At 44.5% G+C, this 17,092-nt stretch overlaps 1 protein-coding gene across 1 annotated transcript in view; it reads right to left on the bottom strand.

Annotated features, from left to right (window-relative positions):
• The window catches only part of Cpne4 (copine 4), a 458,320-nt gene that overhangs the window by 115,574 nt on the left and 325,654 nt on the right, over positions 1-17,092 (bottom strand). Inside the window, exons 4-5 of the mRNA XM_021206230.2 lie at positions 6,451-6,522; positions 5,126-5,200 (exon numbers count right to left, since the gene is read on the bottom strand). Of these exons, the coding sequence (XP_021061889.1) occupies positions 5,126-5,200; positions 6,451-6,522 (147 nt within the window). The remainder of the gene's footprint in view (positions 1-5,125; positions 5,201-6,450; positions 6,523-17,092) is intronic.

Genomic DNA, 17,092 nt, shown 5'->3' with positions numbered 1-17,092 from the left:
TGTTTTGGAGACAGGGTTTCTCTGTGCAGCCCTGGCTGTCCTGGTACTCACTCTGTAGACCAGGCTGACCTCGAACTCAGAAATCTGCCTGCCTCTGCCTCCCAAGTGCTGGGATTAAAGGTGAGCCACCATGCCCAGCGAGCAGTGTGTTTTTAACCTGTGGTTTAAATGCTGGAAGGTTACCAGAGTTACTAGTGGCCCAGGGATTCAGATTTTCTGCAATTTGTATGAACTGGATACAGCCCATTTCCACCACATATTCAAGCTGCAGTTTTTAAATATATGGGGAAATCAGTTACTTTAATGTTACTAATATAATAAAACCCAAGAAATTATTTTTCTGACAGATGCTTTTAGTCATTGATTTCTAGCCAGTGAATATATCTGATGACCACATAAATGGTTGTAAAATTGTTTAAAGCTAAAAAGCTAGAAAGGAATCTTCCTTGAGAATTTCCAGAAGCTAATTTTATTTCTACTTATGAAAGAAAAGAATTGTAATGTGCTATTCTGATCTAGCAAAAACCGATACTATGGATGGTCACATTTCCAAAGATGGCTGCCACAATGTTTGGGGTACACATATTTCCTAAAACATGGTGCCACTTTCCCATAGACCTGGAGTCTAATTCCCAGCTAACTTCTTATATCTATCTGGTGGTACAGGACTTCTAAGGTTGAGCCAGCGAACAGTTTGACGTTCCTACCTAGTTCTTGAGATACTTTTTCTGAGAGAAGCCAAATACACTGTAGCACATCTATCTATTGGCTGTCCTGGCTGTGCCCAGCCTCTGGCCATCCCACATGCCAGGCATGAGCAACCTCTGAGAACCATGTGGAATGTGACAGCAGCTCTTTAATGTAAACAAGTGTTCAAATGACAAAAGGGAAAAATGTTGAAGCTCCTTGGAGCCAACAGGGTCACTAACGAACCTCAAGACACCCCTGAGTTGTAACATCTGCCACTGAGAGAGCAAATTAGAGGTACTTAGAGGACGCTTAGAAAGAAACCACGGAGAGCTACTTGAGGCGCAACCTCCAACTATTATACTTCTGAAAAAAAAAAAAAGACTAAAAAGCATTTTGTGAAGTCTTCTGAGACTGGAGAGAAACTGAGAAAGGAGAGGGCTAGGATTTAAAGTCCATCCCTCAGTCCACCAGGTGCATGGCAGGCAGACTCAGCAGGAGCTCTGAACATCAACAGAGACCACTTTGTAAAGGAGTCATATTAGTTACTAGTTTTATTAGTCATATTAGTTTTATGTCATATTAGTTATGACATAAAAAACACTGGATGGTACTTAATTTGTGGCGCTGAAGAAATAGTTCAGGTGATAAAGACCTTAGTGTGTATGAGGACTGTGTTTAATCTGGAGAACCTGTGGGAAAACCTGGGTGTGATAACTACATGGCAAGACTATTGCTGAAGACACCACCCACTGTGACTGCAGAGCACAAAGCGCTCAGTTGTGAACCGATCAGGAAATTCTCTACCCAACAGCTAGTTTCCATAGAGCTGAAATGTGCTATGCAGACTGCTGGAGGGGAGAAAGGATGTTGATGATCTTATGCAGCACTGAGCCCTTCATGCTACAATACCAACCTACTAGACAAGATGTACTCCTTATATAATAGTGGTGAAATTACTTATGGGGTAACCAATGGCTGTCTTATTGGATATGAGGGCTGCTCTACAAAAGGAAATTCATGTCTGGTCCTATAAATGTGGTTAAAACCCATGGCCACTGAAGTCATAGCCCTAGGGGAGAAACTTGATGTTATTTTGCTAAATGGGTATCAAACTGCAGACTAAGTACACATCCATAGACTTGAGCTGCTCTCATGCTTACATCATAGACTCCACTACTCTTGCTTACATCATAGATGCGAGCACTCATGTTTACATCATGGACTCAAGATGTTCTCATGCTTACATCATAGATTTGAGATGTTCTCATGCTTACATCATAGACCTGGGCTGCTCTCATCATAGACTCAAGCACTCATGCTTACATCATAGACTAAAGCTGCTCTCAACCTTGGGTAGAGAAGCTTCTTACTGCAATGGGTGGTGGTTAATGTAGGACCTCAAAACCAGTCCAAGTGTTGAGAGTTAGGGATCGAGAGTGCCTGGCCATAGACGAGACATCTTTATCAGCTGTTTCCCCAGTGTTCAGGTAACTCATGGAGGAGGAGACAGAAAGCTTATAAGAGTTGGGGGATGGGAAGGAACACTGGGAAGTGTGCTCCTCTGGACAGGACGTGGCTTTTCCACGAATGAATTCACAGCGGTCGTGGTCGCCTTCCTAAGAGCTGCACAAAACCAAGCTAAATACTCCTAGCAGTGAGAGCAGGGGCTGTCTCTGACTCTTTGACCTACTTTTAGGACCCTTTTCCTCCTACTGGGCGGCTCTGTCTTAGCCTTAATAGGAAGGTAGGCACCTAGTCCTACTGCAAATTGATGTGCCATGTTTGTTGATATACAAGGGAGGGCTGCTCTTTTCTGAATAGAAAAGGAGGAGGAATGGGTTGGGGTGGGGGTGTGTACTGAGAGAAGAAGAAGAAGGGAAAATTGGCCAGGATGTAATATATGAGAGAAGAAAAAAAAAATCAATGTTGAGCCAGGCATGATGGCACTGCCTTTAATCTCAGCATTTCAGCAGGCAAAGGCAGGTGGACATCTGTGAGTTTGGGGCTAGCTTGGTCTACAGAGTGAGTTCCAGGACAGTCAGCACTACATAGAGAAACACCATCTCAAACAAAACAAAACAAAACAAACAAATTTCAATGTCGAAGTGGGAGGGGCTCCCTAGGCCTCACTGTTAGCTGATGTATTGACAGTTGATAGCTTCTTAGGGAGCAAGTAGCATTGCTGTGGGTATGGAGGGTTGGTTACTAGTAAGCACCCATGCCCCGGTGGATAGCTCCACATCTGCCTGCATAGAGGCAGCAGTAATTGGACTCGCTGTGCTACAATTTTTTAAATTTAAAGAGATGAAATGAACTTGAGAGGAAAATGTTTGCTGGGCAGGGGCCTGGAAAGGAGGGAGTCAGGTGGGTGTGATCAAGATACACGTGTGCAAAAATTTCAAAAAATAAACAGGAGGAAAAAAAAATCTAGATTTGGTAGGACAGGTTTGCAATTTCCACACGGCGGGTGCACAGACAGGTGGATCCCTGGGGTTTACTGGTGAGCCAATCCAGCATAATCAATCTGCTTTAAGACCCAGTGGGAGGGCCTGTCATGTAAAAGAAGATCCATGGCTCCTGGGGGATAATATTTAAATATTGTCACACACACACATAAGCACATGTGTGCATGCTCGGGCGCGCACATACATACACACACACACACACACACACACACACACACACACGGCTTATAAGGATTAAAGTCTGATATCCTAGACACTTTTATTCACACACTGATTAACATATCATGTACATCACCATAACATTATATCTCATGTAGTTTTTCAATTTGTATTTAACTTAGAAGGTGCTGTCCAGGTTGCAGCAAGGGAAGCATATCCCCTCCCTAGCACCTTTATCTAACAGACACCCAGTGTGGTTTGGCAAATGAATGATGAATAAAGGAATAAACTCATAAATAAGAGAGCAAGTGGGTCAATAATTCCTGATGTGGCATGGTCTTTGGCATAAGGATACATTTGAAGGGAAATCATAGAAATGATCAGGTGAGGCTGGGCGTCTAACCTTTGTAAGGTGTAGGGCAAAACTTTCAAAACTTTCAAAACTTACAAAACTTTCACACACATGTACACACATATACCCACACACTTACACACATACTTACACACAAAATCACACTCATACATGTGTACATACACATATGCACACAGACATATACACACATACATACTCATACACACACCGATGTACACACACATAGACACACACTCATATACATGTACACACACATATATACACATACACTCATATACATGTATACACACATACATACTCACACAGACAAACACACATGCATATACATTTATACATACACTCATACACACACACTCATACATATGTACACACACATACACACATATACAAACGTACACATGCATCCTCTCTCTCTCTCTCTCTCTCTCTCTCTCTCTCTCACACACACACACACACACACACACACACACACACGACTAACCAATTGGGCATAAACTGACATGGGATTGGATCTTCAGCTTTACCACTAACTATCAGGATGCAGTGGCCATGGCAACACCTTGTAAACTCCTTCTATAGGGAATGGAGCTGGCTGAGGGTTCTAGCCTTCTGACGAGGGTTGTAACCTTCTGAACTCTAATGTCCGTCTTTGCATTCGCACTGTGGCCAGGCTACCTAGGGCTGCTCTGTCCAGTAAGGAAGTGCATAGGGGACACTAAGGCAGGTCCTTGGAACTTCCCCATGGCTTTGCTGCCCCTCTCTTGGTCTAAGAGACTTTCCACCCATGCTTGCTTCTCTCTTTCCCTGAGGGTCAGAATTTCCTCATGACCTGTCAGTTCCCCCAGCTTTTCCTTTCTGCAACCCACTGGAATTTCTGCAGATAACAATCCTTGTGTCTTTAATCCAGCCTTGGTGTCTGTTACTCAGAGGCTCTGGACTGTGACATGGAGAAAGCTTAGTCTAGTTACTCAACTTTTAATCTCCTTCTTCACCTTCAGTCATACTACCCCTCACCTGGGAATTGTACAAATGACTAATGAGACAGTGTATGCAAAGCTCGTCGTAACCCTGAACTGGGCAAACACCGATGGTAATTTATGTGTGATCCTTCTCCCCCTCACAGCCTTTTTCCATTTAGAATGGCCCTGATGATTGGGGAAAAGTCATATTTTCTTGGGCACAGCCGACCTATGATGTTTGGAAACAGACGAAGACTTAGTGTTACCAAATGGTCATGTACTAATTACAGGCCCTTCCCCTCCTTCTTAACTGCTTCTCCGTTTTGGGGAAAGCCTCACCTTCCAGACCTCTCTGAAGTCTTTGATATGTTTAATAATGTGGGTTGAAAGGGAAAAAATAGCTTCGAGGAAGAATCTGATTAAACTGTGTGTCTTGGCTTTATTACTTCCTTCAGTGAGGTCAATGCAGACCATTTTACCTTATCATCCAATTTCCGTGCATTGAATGCAAGCTCAACATAGTCGTCATTGCCCGATAATTCTTCAGCAATCACCTAGGAGAAAAGCGCAGGAGCCTATCAGCACGCTCGGGGCATTTTGATCTCTAAATGAACAAACGCAGACATTGGGTAAGATGCTTCTCCACGTTTCTTATGCATGCACGCACCATTTCCAGCTCTGGAAGGGAGCTCACTAGAACACACGGCAGCAGGGTGACTAACTTTCAAGCCCTGGGTGTGAAATAGGCGAAGGGACCCAGGCTGTGGGTAAAGTTATCAGGAGGAGCAACTAAGAAAAGCTACCTTGCTGGGCTTGGTGATGCATGCTTTTCATCCTAGCCTTTAAAAGGCAGAAGTAACCAGAGTTCCAGGCTATCCTGTTCTACATAGCAAATTCCAGGTCAGCCAGGGCAATATAATGAGAGCCTGACTCAAAACAACAAACAAACAAACAAACAAACAATCCCCCTCCAAACCAACCAACCAACCAAAACCATTAAAAAGCACCTGCCTTTTCTTTAACAAGCCACCAGTCTCATTAATTTTTGATCAATTTATTTATTAGCAGTGTCACAAAGAAACTGAATTTGGGCATTTATTTTATTTTATTTTATTTTATTTTATTTTATTTTATTTTAAACTGGGACTAAATTTGCTGAAATAGCTACTGTCTATAGAACCAAGCCACAGAGCTCCAATCTGTTGCTTAATAAAGACTGCTCAGGCCGGTCAGTGGTGGCGCACACCTTTAATCCCAGCACTCGGGAGGCAGAGGCAGGCGGATTTCTGAGTTCAAGGCCAGCCTGGTCTACAGAGTGAGTTCCAGAACAGCCAGGGCTATACAGAGAAACCCTGTCTCGAAAAAAACAAACAAAAAAACAAAAAACAAAAAACAAAACAACCCTGCTCAGGGTAGCCTCTTCTTGGGCAGCAAACCAAACCTTGAACTAAATCCTTTCAAAACAAAAATATCATGATAGGAGTCAATTCCATATTCTCACTGTGTTCAACAAGGTTAACTATTTTTCTTTTTCCTACTCTATCTTGTGATTGCAGAGACTCTCAGTGAGAGTGAGTGATCTCCCATTCAAACCTACTTTCCTTCCCATTTTCTCTGAGGGTAGAAGGATCAAAATGGTTTACCAAGAAAGAAAAAGATGGAAGAGGGAAAAAAATAGACACACAGAGAAGCCTTGGGTAGTTCAGTTAGTTCCCAGCAGGCGGAGGAGACATTACCCTAGTGTCCCCTTTTGGATTGGTGAGTGCAGTGTCTGACACCTGTTGCCACTACAGGGCCAGCTTACCGTGATGGAAGATTTTCCTGCTGTGTTCCCATGCTTTAGCAAGGACTTGGAAAGCTTTCTCTGCGATACAATCTGCAAAAGGAAACAGAAAGAAGATGCTATGTATGTGACTACAGGTCTATGTTTAACCATTCTCCTCTGCAAAATGCTTCATTGACGACAGTTCCACCTGAAACCATCCATGTCCACTTATGAGTCCAGCCTTGTTCCTGGGCCTCTCTGAATACAAATTAGCCCCGACTTTCTCCTTCTGTGTCTGCTGGAAGAAAGGGGATTTAGATAACTCATTTGGGAGGTGGTGCAATTGTTGCTGAGACGTTCACATCAGAACGAGGATGGCAGTGTGGAACGTGAACATCAAGATAACAGGAACAAAGTTTCAGAATTGTCTGAAATTAGTATCCAATCTTTGCAAAGTAGGTGCCCAGAGGAGGAGGTGTCAATACGTAACTTCTGGGTCTGTAACCTCTGGACTCTATTTTCAATATATACACCAGGGAGCTATCTGTCTCATCATGAGCCAATGCTCAGACAAGCAGTGTGGGTGCTCTTCATGACCCAGTGTCTGCATGCCTGCGGGGACAGCTACGTCATCACATTGGGAGTTATTCTTAGAAGAACTTGCTTGTTCCTCTGATTGCCTCCACCTTTTTGTCTACTGTGAAAGGCAAGCTTGGCAAGACACTGTGGCATGGGGGGGGGGGGTGTCTATATAAGCCACGCCCAAAGGGTAAGAGAATGGAGTTGGTGCTGTGCCTGTGCTTAGCGGAAGCAACATCATCAACTTTGATGGGTGACCTCTGTCTAACACGGGGATCCCCAGTGATGCTAGCTTCCTGGTGTGTGATGCTATTGTGTGAGCCCCTCCCTTGAGTAACAGCTTGTAATCATCAGCACACCTGGAGAGTGGAGAGAGAATATATGGTTGGGAACTCCCATTTCTCGTGTTATTCTGGGGGACACAAATAACTGAATTGTACAAAGCCTCTTGCAGAAAGGAGTTGATGACTACTTTCAGTTGACCTCATGGGTATGGGGAGACATCTACCCCTAAGCTGAGCCCTGGGACAGTAGCACCCTAACTTCATCTTTGATAGGCCCTTATCTAGAAGACCTAGAAAAGCCACACCCTGGTTCTAGAAACAAGGAGTCGCAAGATGATAAAGGCTTGCTTTTGTAAAGTTACTACATTTTCAGGTAATTGTTTTCTTTTTGTTCATCACAGAAAGGTCAGAGAGGAAGGCACTGTGTAAGGTTGGGGGACAACCCATTCTCATACTGCGTGCTTCCTGTCTCTCTGCTTGAGTACTGAAAAAGCAGGGTTCTAGTCAGAGTGAAGAAGCCTAGAAATGACATTCCCAGGCTGAGCAGTGATGCTTCCGTCAGGATCCTGTGCTCCTGGTGTTCACCGGGCTGTGGTCTGAAGAACAGAGAGTACTTCCCACATGAAACCACCCGGTGGTCACCCCAGTGTTGCTGGTCACACCAATGGTAGCTGCAATGACAGCTCCAAGGAAGCCTCCCACTTCCAAAGAGCACCACTATGTCAGATGCCTTAACTCTGTAGGCATCTTCTCCCTACTGCACGAGAGACGTTGGACCAGACATCAAGAATAGGCACAAGCAAAACTAGACCTGACCTCACGGAACACAGAGTTTCTTCCTATGAGTCTTGCAGCAGGAGGGCGGGGAACACAAGTGGGCCAGCATCTGATGGGAGACGTTGCCCACTTTCCAGGTTAATCTGCCATCAGAGGCATTTCTTTCTACCTTCCTTGTGACTCACCTACCTTGGTTACTTACTCAGGTTCCAATTAATCCCAACACACCTTGAGGGACTCTATTAGCCACTCACAGGTGCAGGTGGATTGTCCCCACAGGCTGGGTCTTACAAGATCCAGATTTCCATGCTTCAAGCAAATGTAAGGGAAGTCAACACACGGGACCCAAGTTGGGCCATGGTATATTGTCTTCACTCTTGGGAGTGTGGGTGTGCATGTTCTTAAGTGTGCAGTTGCACGTGTACCTGGCTGCATGCACATATGGAGGTCAGAGGGCAATCCCGGCAGAGAGTTTTTGAGACAAGGTCTCGCATGGGCCTGGTACATACCAGTTCAGCTAGGCTGGCTGGCCAGTTAATCCTGGAGATGTGTCCACCTCAACCTTCTCGAGATTATAAATGTATACTTCCACTCCTGGCTTTAGTTTATTTTCTTCACTTGGGCACTGGAAGTAAAACTCAGATCCTCATCCTTTGTGACACCCCGTATCCCCAGCTTCCTTTGCCCAGTCTAATCTAGACACACCAACATTGCAGTCCAGGATGTGAAGAACCAGTTACTGTGCATCATCTCCTGCCTTCTGAGTGCTAGGAAGTGGGCATTTGGCGCCCAAGTAGCCAACCAAATCAAATAACAACCTGTTTTATACTCTCTAGGCCTCCAACTCAGCTTCTAAGGATGAATAATCATTAAGGTTTCAAAGCTTCCGTGGTGACAATGATAGACATGCAATGGGCTGTTACTGTTATTGCCATTCTTGGGGCTCTTGGGGCAAAACCAGCATGGGTGCCAAGCTGGGGTATGGAGAAGTCTGTTCACTGCAAATCCCCCTTATCACACATATTCTGTTGCTTTGCGCCAGGCTGGCAGAGACCTCAGGTCAGGCCTTGAAATGAGAAAGTCACAGTGACAAGGGCCCACCCTGGCTGCAGCTGACATTTGAGGCCAGAAAATAATAAGGTTTGCTTGGCATCAAGGCTAAAGGGGGGGTGCACCTGTCACAAGTCCTTGAATCTGATTCCGTTTACCCCGTGGCAGGGTCACAGCTGCAGACCTTCGCATGCTCTAGGAGGGTGATGCCCAGAGAGCACAAATGGAAGCTGAAGCCCCTGGGTGAGCAAGGTTGGAGCCCAGGGACATTTGCACCACCAAGAATCTGCTCTGCACCCAGCCCTGGGCCAAGGGAAGGCAGACTCCTCTAGTGGGGAAAATAGCAGTGTCCAACAGCACAGGTCTCCATGTTCCATAAAGCCCAATGTTAACCAAACAGTCCGCATTATTTAGGAAAGCCTGGAGTTTCATTTAAGCAAATAGGACCAAAGCCAGGAAAATAAACATTCAAGCCAGTGTTGTAGCAAGTATATAATCAGCTGTATTTCAAAAATAGTCATTTGGAGACCAGACATGCATTTGTCATGAGGCTGCTTGTAGTGAAAACATTCTCAGAATTCTTTTTATAATCAGCTTTGAAATTGGTGCAGTTGCAAATATTTATTGAATATCTTATATGTGTCAAACATTGGCTCATACACTACAAGGGTGGAAAGAAATCTGTTAAAATGTATTTATAGCATTTATTTTATTTTGTTTTGTTTTGTATTTTTGAGACAGGGTTTCCCTGTATAGCTCTGGCTTCCTTGAAACTCACTCTGTAGACCAGANTGACCTCAAACTCAGAAATCCACTTGCCTCTGCCTCCCAAGTGCTGGGATTAAAGGTATGTGCTACCATTACCTGGCTACATTTTTAATATTTTTAATTTAAGTAAAATTAAATCTCTTTCCCTGGTCATTTTCTCTCCTCTAGCTCCTCCCAGAAACCACCCCCTGAACCTGTGATATGTCTTATACTCAAATTGATAGCCATAATCTTATTGTTATATTGATATTTATGCATATAGTTATATATGTATGTGTATGCATGACCATGTATAGATACAATTCGAGTCAGTTTTTGATTTCTTTGTGTACATGCAATCAAGGCTGACCTTGAGTGTCTGTCTACATTGGACAACCAATGAGGGTGACTCATCCCTGGGAGAGATGAATTCTGCTTCTCCCAATAGCCAATGGTGTAAAACTTAGCTTTTGGAAGGGAGGGGGAGCTGCGCATTGGGCTGAAAGGAGGGACCTTTTTGGTTGTTGTTGTTGTTAGAGCCATGTCAATGAGAAGGAGGTGGGACTGTTGGGGTGGTGGAGCTGGACCAAGTTTGGAGACCCATGGCGCTGAAGCCTGGGGAGGTTTGAAGGAGGTGGCTGAAGTAGGTTCCTACACAGGCCTAAGGGAAAAACAGTTCTGTGGCCCAGGCATAGGCTTAAGGAAGCCATAGTTACTGGAGGGACAGGCATGAAGTGATGCGTTGTTAAGGAGTGTTGGAGAGACTTTGGTGTTCAGCACAGGAGCATTGAGGCCTAGCCCCAGACCAGGCTGGACTGTGCAGAGTGGGTGGGGCTGATAGGCGAGTGAGTACGCCATTGTCCAATGGGCAAGGAGAGAGGAGGAGGGGGCGCTTCTGGAGCTCTGTTAAGGCAAACTGAAAGGAAGCCAGAATACCAGAGCCAAGTGGGGGACAGAGTGGGCTAAAGAATCGGACTCTGGAATTTGGAATCCAATTCGCAGACAAATGATTTGTACATACCTTAGGAGGGTTAGATGAACAGCCTGGTTCTGAGAAGCCATTGAAGCTGAAATAAGTATGTTGCTGCGAAGAAGAGGGACTCGGAGGTGGGGCTTGGCCAAAGCAGGGGACTTGGACTCAGGATCGGAGTCTTTGGAAGCAAGCTGGCAGGACCACACTTACTAGTAGGACCTCGCCATAAAATATCGGCTATAGAGGGAGGGATGAGAGTGTGGTTCCTAACAAACTTGGACAGAAGAGAGTTCAGACCGTCGCCCATATGTGAGGAGAAAATTTAACATCAAGGGGGGTTGTTAACATCAAGAATTCTCTCTGGTGGCCATTTACTGAAGCCAGGTCACAGAACACAGGTGTTTCGGGCTCAAAGTGTGAGATAGTCCCAATTTGGATAAATTTCATAACAGGCACCCCAGGGGGAACTGAAGATAGGGTTTAAATTCAGCTTTGCCCATCTCTCAGTCTAAGCGGAGACCCCTAGGCTTATGGCACGTGTCAAACAGTACCTATGGAGTCAAACAGTGGTGGGTGGAGAAAACGTAGAAAGGACTTCTCCAAATCTAAAGGCTCCTGAAAACAAAGTCCTGGTCTACAGTTAGTACCACTCAAAGCCTTCGAGGATAGAGATATCCCGTGTGGCTGTAGGAAGATTGGCAAGCCTGAAAGGTTTTAGCAGCTTCTCTGTCCTCTGCATGAAACTGCCAGGATGCTTCGGTTTGGTTTGGTTTGTTAGATGTAGCCCGGGAAATTGTAGTAGCAAACACATGAGAAGGTGGGAAGCTGCAAAAAGAAAGGACAGTGCCCAGGGCTGGAAAGAGAGCTCAGTTGGTAAAGTGTTTCCTGCACAAACACGAGACCTCAGTCCAGTCCATAGTACCCATGTACTAAAGCTGTGCACAGCAGCATGGGCCACAAATCCCAGTGACGGGGAGGCAGAGGAAGGTGGATCCCGGAGCAGACCAGCCATCTAATCTAGAGCAACTAGTGAATTTTGAGTTTAGTGAAGGACTTTGTTTCCCCAAATAAGGTAGAAAATAATGAAAGAAGGCACTCAACTTGAATCTCTGGCATGTGTGCACACATACACATACAGAGACCGACTGCTCTCTCAGGACACATCTCCATTCCATTCTTTCTGACAATTTTCACTTTTCACATGGCTATCCCAGCACAGGGCTGATGATTCTACTCTATTTTTTTTTTTTTCTCCTAGCACCTTGCCTGCACATTTTCCTTCAAAAACAGATTCATGGTTTCCTAAGTAAAGGTCAACCAAAACTTCTACATCTGCGTGCTGAGCAGGACCCCACAGATTCCTGACTCTCCCACACCACTCTGTCCCTCTTTAGCAAGAAGTAGCCAGATCTGAATTGGTGCCCCTGTACCCAAAGAGGTCGGAATGTTAGGCTGTAACCCTGCTCGCCTCCTGCACAAGCTGGTAAGCACCACCTGAGCTCCTTCCCTCAACCCCACAGGGGGAAAAAAAAAATCTCCCCAACCATCTGGAGAGAACTTTGGGCTAGCCTGCCGTCAGTCCTCATCTCTGTGCTTCTGACAACGCATCCAAGAGTGCCTCCCCAGGAACTCAGTTTTGGACCATGTATTGACACAATCCTAGCTCCTAGCAGGCACATCATCACTCTGTAAAACCCTCTGGCTTTAGCCTGGATGTGTGACTTCACTGACACCCACCCGCGAGATCGGTGAACCCACCCTAGAGGTGACTCCTAATAACCCTGCTTTTATCTACTTTTAATCAGGTCTAATCTGGACTATATCCGAGTCGCCCAGGGAGAGAAAATGCTTGGCACTCATATTTCTTACCCGCAGACCACAAAACAGGAAGTGGGAAGAACTACATTTTGGGGAGCAGCTTTCAACCAACTTGGTACATAAACACCCCATCTCCTTTTCTTTGAACTAGAAAATAAGAATGTAGTCGGGCAAATAACTTGAGAGAATTGTGGCTGGTTTTGCTACTTTGCGGGTTCTTCTTTCTTCCACCGTTCTCCACCCTTCTTCCACCCATTCAACCCTCTAACACTAGATAGGAGAGAAAGAAGGATAGAGAGGAGAGAGGGTTGGGGGGGAGAGAATTCCTAAATAAAGCTGGGGGTCAGAAAGGGGGCAACATTGTTATTGGAATACTTCCTGCTGATTAGGGTGTTGAGTTCCTTGGTACAAGTTTGATTTTTGCCATCAGGATATCTAATTTCTTTTTCTCTTCATTTCTTCTTTGTGCACTACTACTAATGAACCAAGACCAACAAGGAACAACAACAACCAAACAACAACCTACCCCACCTCTGGGGGTCCCTAGCATGTATATATCCTCTGAAGAGTCCCCAGAATTCCAACTGTCAAACAAGGGCAGGAACTATCTGCAGCTGACAAACTCACACTCCTGCTAGAGCATGAGGCAAATCATAGTCAGCTGCTGTGGACAGTCTGAAGCAGCCCCACATCCCATACATGGGATTAAAACAAAATACATTCTTACAATATTTCTGTGTTTTAAAACAACAACAGCAGCAACAACAACAACAATACCACCAAAATCTCCAAATTCTCACTACAGTGCTAATGTGATCAGATTTTAAAGATGTACTTAAAGAGGCTTTTAAACTAAGTTGCCCTGGTGGGACTTCACCAAGGAGGAAAGCTTGTAGCATGTAAGAGAGGCACAACCTGCCTCCCCCATCTTTGGTTTGGGAGATTAAAGCTAAGGCTTTTTTATCCTTGAGTTACATCCTTCTACCTTTTTATTCTTTATCTTGAGAGAGGCTCTCAGAGGCTCAGGTTGTCCTTGAACTCATTCTGTAGCTCAGGCAGTCTTTGGACTTGAGAGTCTCTTGCCTCAGTCTCTTGAGTAGCTGGAATTAGAGGTGGGTACCATGAGGTCACGCTAGAAAAACACAATTCTGAAGCTGTCTTGAGCATGCTGGAGAGAGGGTGGCAGTATGCCTGTGTCACTTAGACAAACTAAGTGTAGTCTTCAGCCTTTAAGTTAGTGGCTCTCAACATATGGGCCCTTTCACAGGGATGGCAATAAGATCATCTGCATATCACATCTTTATGTTACGATTCACAACAGTAGCAAAACTGAAACTATGAAGCAACAAAAATAATTTTATGGTCAGGGGTCACAACATGAGGAACTGTATTAAAGAGTTGCAGCATTAGGGAGGGTATGAACCAATGCTTTTATATGGTCCATCCTAGGGAGGATGATTCGGAAGGATAGAGCAGGTAATGGTACCAATGGGTGATCTATTGGTTTGGGCTTCCTGCCTTAAGCATTCTATTAAGTAGGGTTCTAATTACTTCGGTGTAATTACAGGCTTTTACCTTTTCTCTGACTTCATTAGCAAGAGTTAGAGTGAAGGAGAGGGATTTAAGGTTTCAATCCTTCTGAGCACTAATTACTCACCTTTGCTTTGTTACTATGTATGGCTCCATTACCATCCCAAATGACTCAGTTTAGTGACTAATCAGAAGCCACTTGGTCCCTCATCCCAGCCCTGCCTGCCACACCATGGGCAATCAGGGAAAGAAGAAAGGGTTGTTCACGTAGCTTGGTGTCCAGTCCATAACTTTCTAACAGGGGAAGGGCATGCAACAGCTTTTCAACCACTGCCTTCGGCAGGTTGTAGCTTGTTTACATCGAGGCTGGCAATCAAGCATCAGCAGTCTATAGAGCTGGAGTCTATAGACTTTGCAGTTTTAAAATGAAAGATGTTAACCCAACTTTGAGGTAAACTGAGTGTCCTTATTGTTACCAGTTAAAGGTCACATACTGTTTAAGAGTCATACTAAATACAACCTAGAGAGTTCTAACCATGTGGCAGCTGCTGCTATAAAGGGCCTATGGGTACTAATGGGCTTAGTTCTCATGGTAGCCATTGAAGCACTGCTATATGCTCACATGCAGGTGAGAACTGAGGCGTGGAGAGCCTATAGCTTGCTAAGGCTGACCATTTAGCCAAGACCTGCAGACCTGAAGCTTAAAGCAAGAGCAATTACTCTTATGGGGCTCTAGATGGCAGAAGTCTGAAACCAAAGGGTTGGCAGGACCATGTTTCCTCAGAGGATTTTGGGCCATTCTGAATCTTGTCCCTTCAGCTTCTGGTGGCTTCTCTGTCTGCTTTTTTCCCTGAGAACTGATTCACTCTCCTTTTTCTTTCCATGGCCCTCTCCTCTTCTCTCACAAAGACCCTTGTTAATGGATATGGGACTCATCTGGCTCAATCAGGGTCTCTTCATCTTGAGATCATTCACCTCAAACGATAAAGGCTTTTGCTAGTTGGGGTCATGCTCACAGGACATGGGCACAAGTTTTGAAGGCTATCATTTAGCCTATGACAGAAAGCTAACTTATTGAGACTTTCACAGTCAGTAAGGGAATCCAGACAATGGAGTTACAGCATCTATGTGCGTTAGACTGTTAGGCCGTCTAGGGACAACAGAGGCATTACTACAACATGTCACTATACCGTCGACACCAAGCATTGCAAGGAGGCTGTAGATGCCAGCCCAGGTGTGGGGTCTTAAGGAGCTTTGTACTGGCTAGTTTTGTGTCAACTTGACACAGCTGGAGTTATCACAGAGAAAGGAGCTTTAGTTGAGGAAATGCCTACATGAGATCCAGCTGTAAGGTATTTTCTCAATTAGTGATCAAGGGGGAAAGTTCCCTTGTGGGTGGGACCATCCCTGGGCTGGTAGTCTTGGGTTTTATAAGAGAGCAAGCTGAGCAAGCCAGGGGAAGCAAGTCAGTAAAGAATATCCCTCCATGGCCTCTGCATCAGCTCCTGCTTCCTGACCTGCTTGAGTTCCAGGCCTGAATCCTTTGGTGATCAACAGCAGAATGGAAATGTAAGCTGAATAAACCCTTTCCTCCTCAACTCGCTTCTTGGTCATGATGTTTGTGCAGGAATAGAAACCCTGACTAAGACAAGCTTCATCAACTGTACATCAGTTTCCTAATCTGTAAATTTGTGATAACATTATTTATCAAAGGCATTTCTCAAGTGCATAATGACCATTTTTAAGATTCCACAACCAGGCAACAGTTGCATTGAAAGTGCAACATCATTATACTGTACATTACCCCTAACCTTTGGACAAATCCACTAATGGGGAACTAACTTCCAGGTCCATGGTGGAGTGGCAGGGGGATGGCATTCAGCCTTCTGTCTTCTAACCTGCTCATCTGTGGCTGGGGAAGGGTCTGTGTGGGGGAGTTGGCATTTAATTCATGGCAAGGTCTGTCTTCTCATTCATGTGATGACAAAAGCTTCAAAGAGAGACTCATTCAGAAAGGAGATGTTGAAGCTATTACTGAGGATGTAGTAGAGGGAAACTTTATGCACCACGCAGGGATGTGTGTAAGTTGGTGCAAAGTTTCTGGGTGGACCACCAGCAATTAGTGTCAATGGCCTTAAAATCTGTGCCCAAACATTCCTGTTAACTTGTTCTAGAAGAAAAGCAGTATCGATGGAGCTAAAAGGTCCATAGAATATGATGCTCACCCAAATGGTGTTAATAATGACAGACTTAATGTCTATAAAATAGAACATGCTACATCAATTTTTCCAAATAACCCTTAAAATAAATTAAGCAAAGGCACGTGCATTCATGCTGACACACTCACTATGTATTTATTGTAAAAAGTCAAGCAACAAGGCTAGAGATGTGTCTCAGATGAAAGAGAGCAAATCTAGCCTGCATGAAGCCCTGGGCTTAATTCTTAGCCTTAATACTTCAGGGTGATCCTCAGAAGAGAGAGTTCAAGGCCAGCCAGAGACACATGAGTCCCCATCAAAACAAAACAGAACAGAACAACAACAAAATCAAAGAAGACAGCAGTAAAAAGCATGCATAAGCAACCAAGTGTTTATTTAGAAAAAGAGCTGTGCATACATGCATCATGGAAGAAAATCTGTAATGAATACCAAAGTACTTGATAGTTTTCTCTCAGTATTAAAGTGAATGTGAGTTTCTGAGCTGGTAATACCTTACATGCAGTACGGCAATAAGACCAACAACCCCGAAAAAAAAAAAAAAAAAAAAAAAAAAAAAAAAAAAAAAAAAAGTACACCAACACTCATTAAGGCCTTTTTATACAAGTAATACAGTTTAGAGATGCACAGTTTTTCTTGACTTAAATAGATGTCATAGGGCAGACCTTGGGTATTTGTAGAAAGAGCCTGGGGTCAGCCCTTGTAAT

Source organism: Mus pahari, chromosome 10, assembly GCF_900095145.1.
Source record: "Mus pahari chromosome 10, PAHARI_EIJ_v1.1, whole genome shotgun sequence".
NCBI classification, from domain to species: domain Eukaryota; kingdom Metazoa; phylum Chordata; class Mammalia; order Rodentia; family Muridae; genus Mus; species Mus pahari.
Note: the sequence above shows the minus strand (reverse complement) of the source record. Positions and strands in the feature narration are given on the sequence as shown.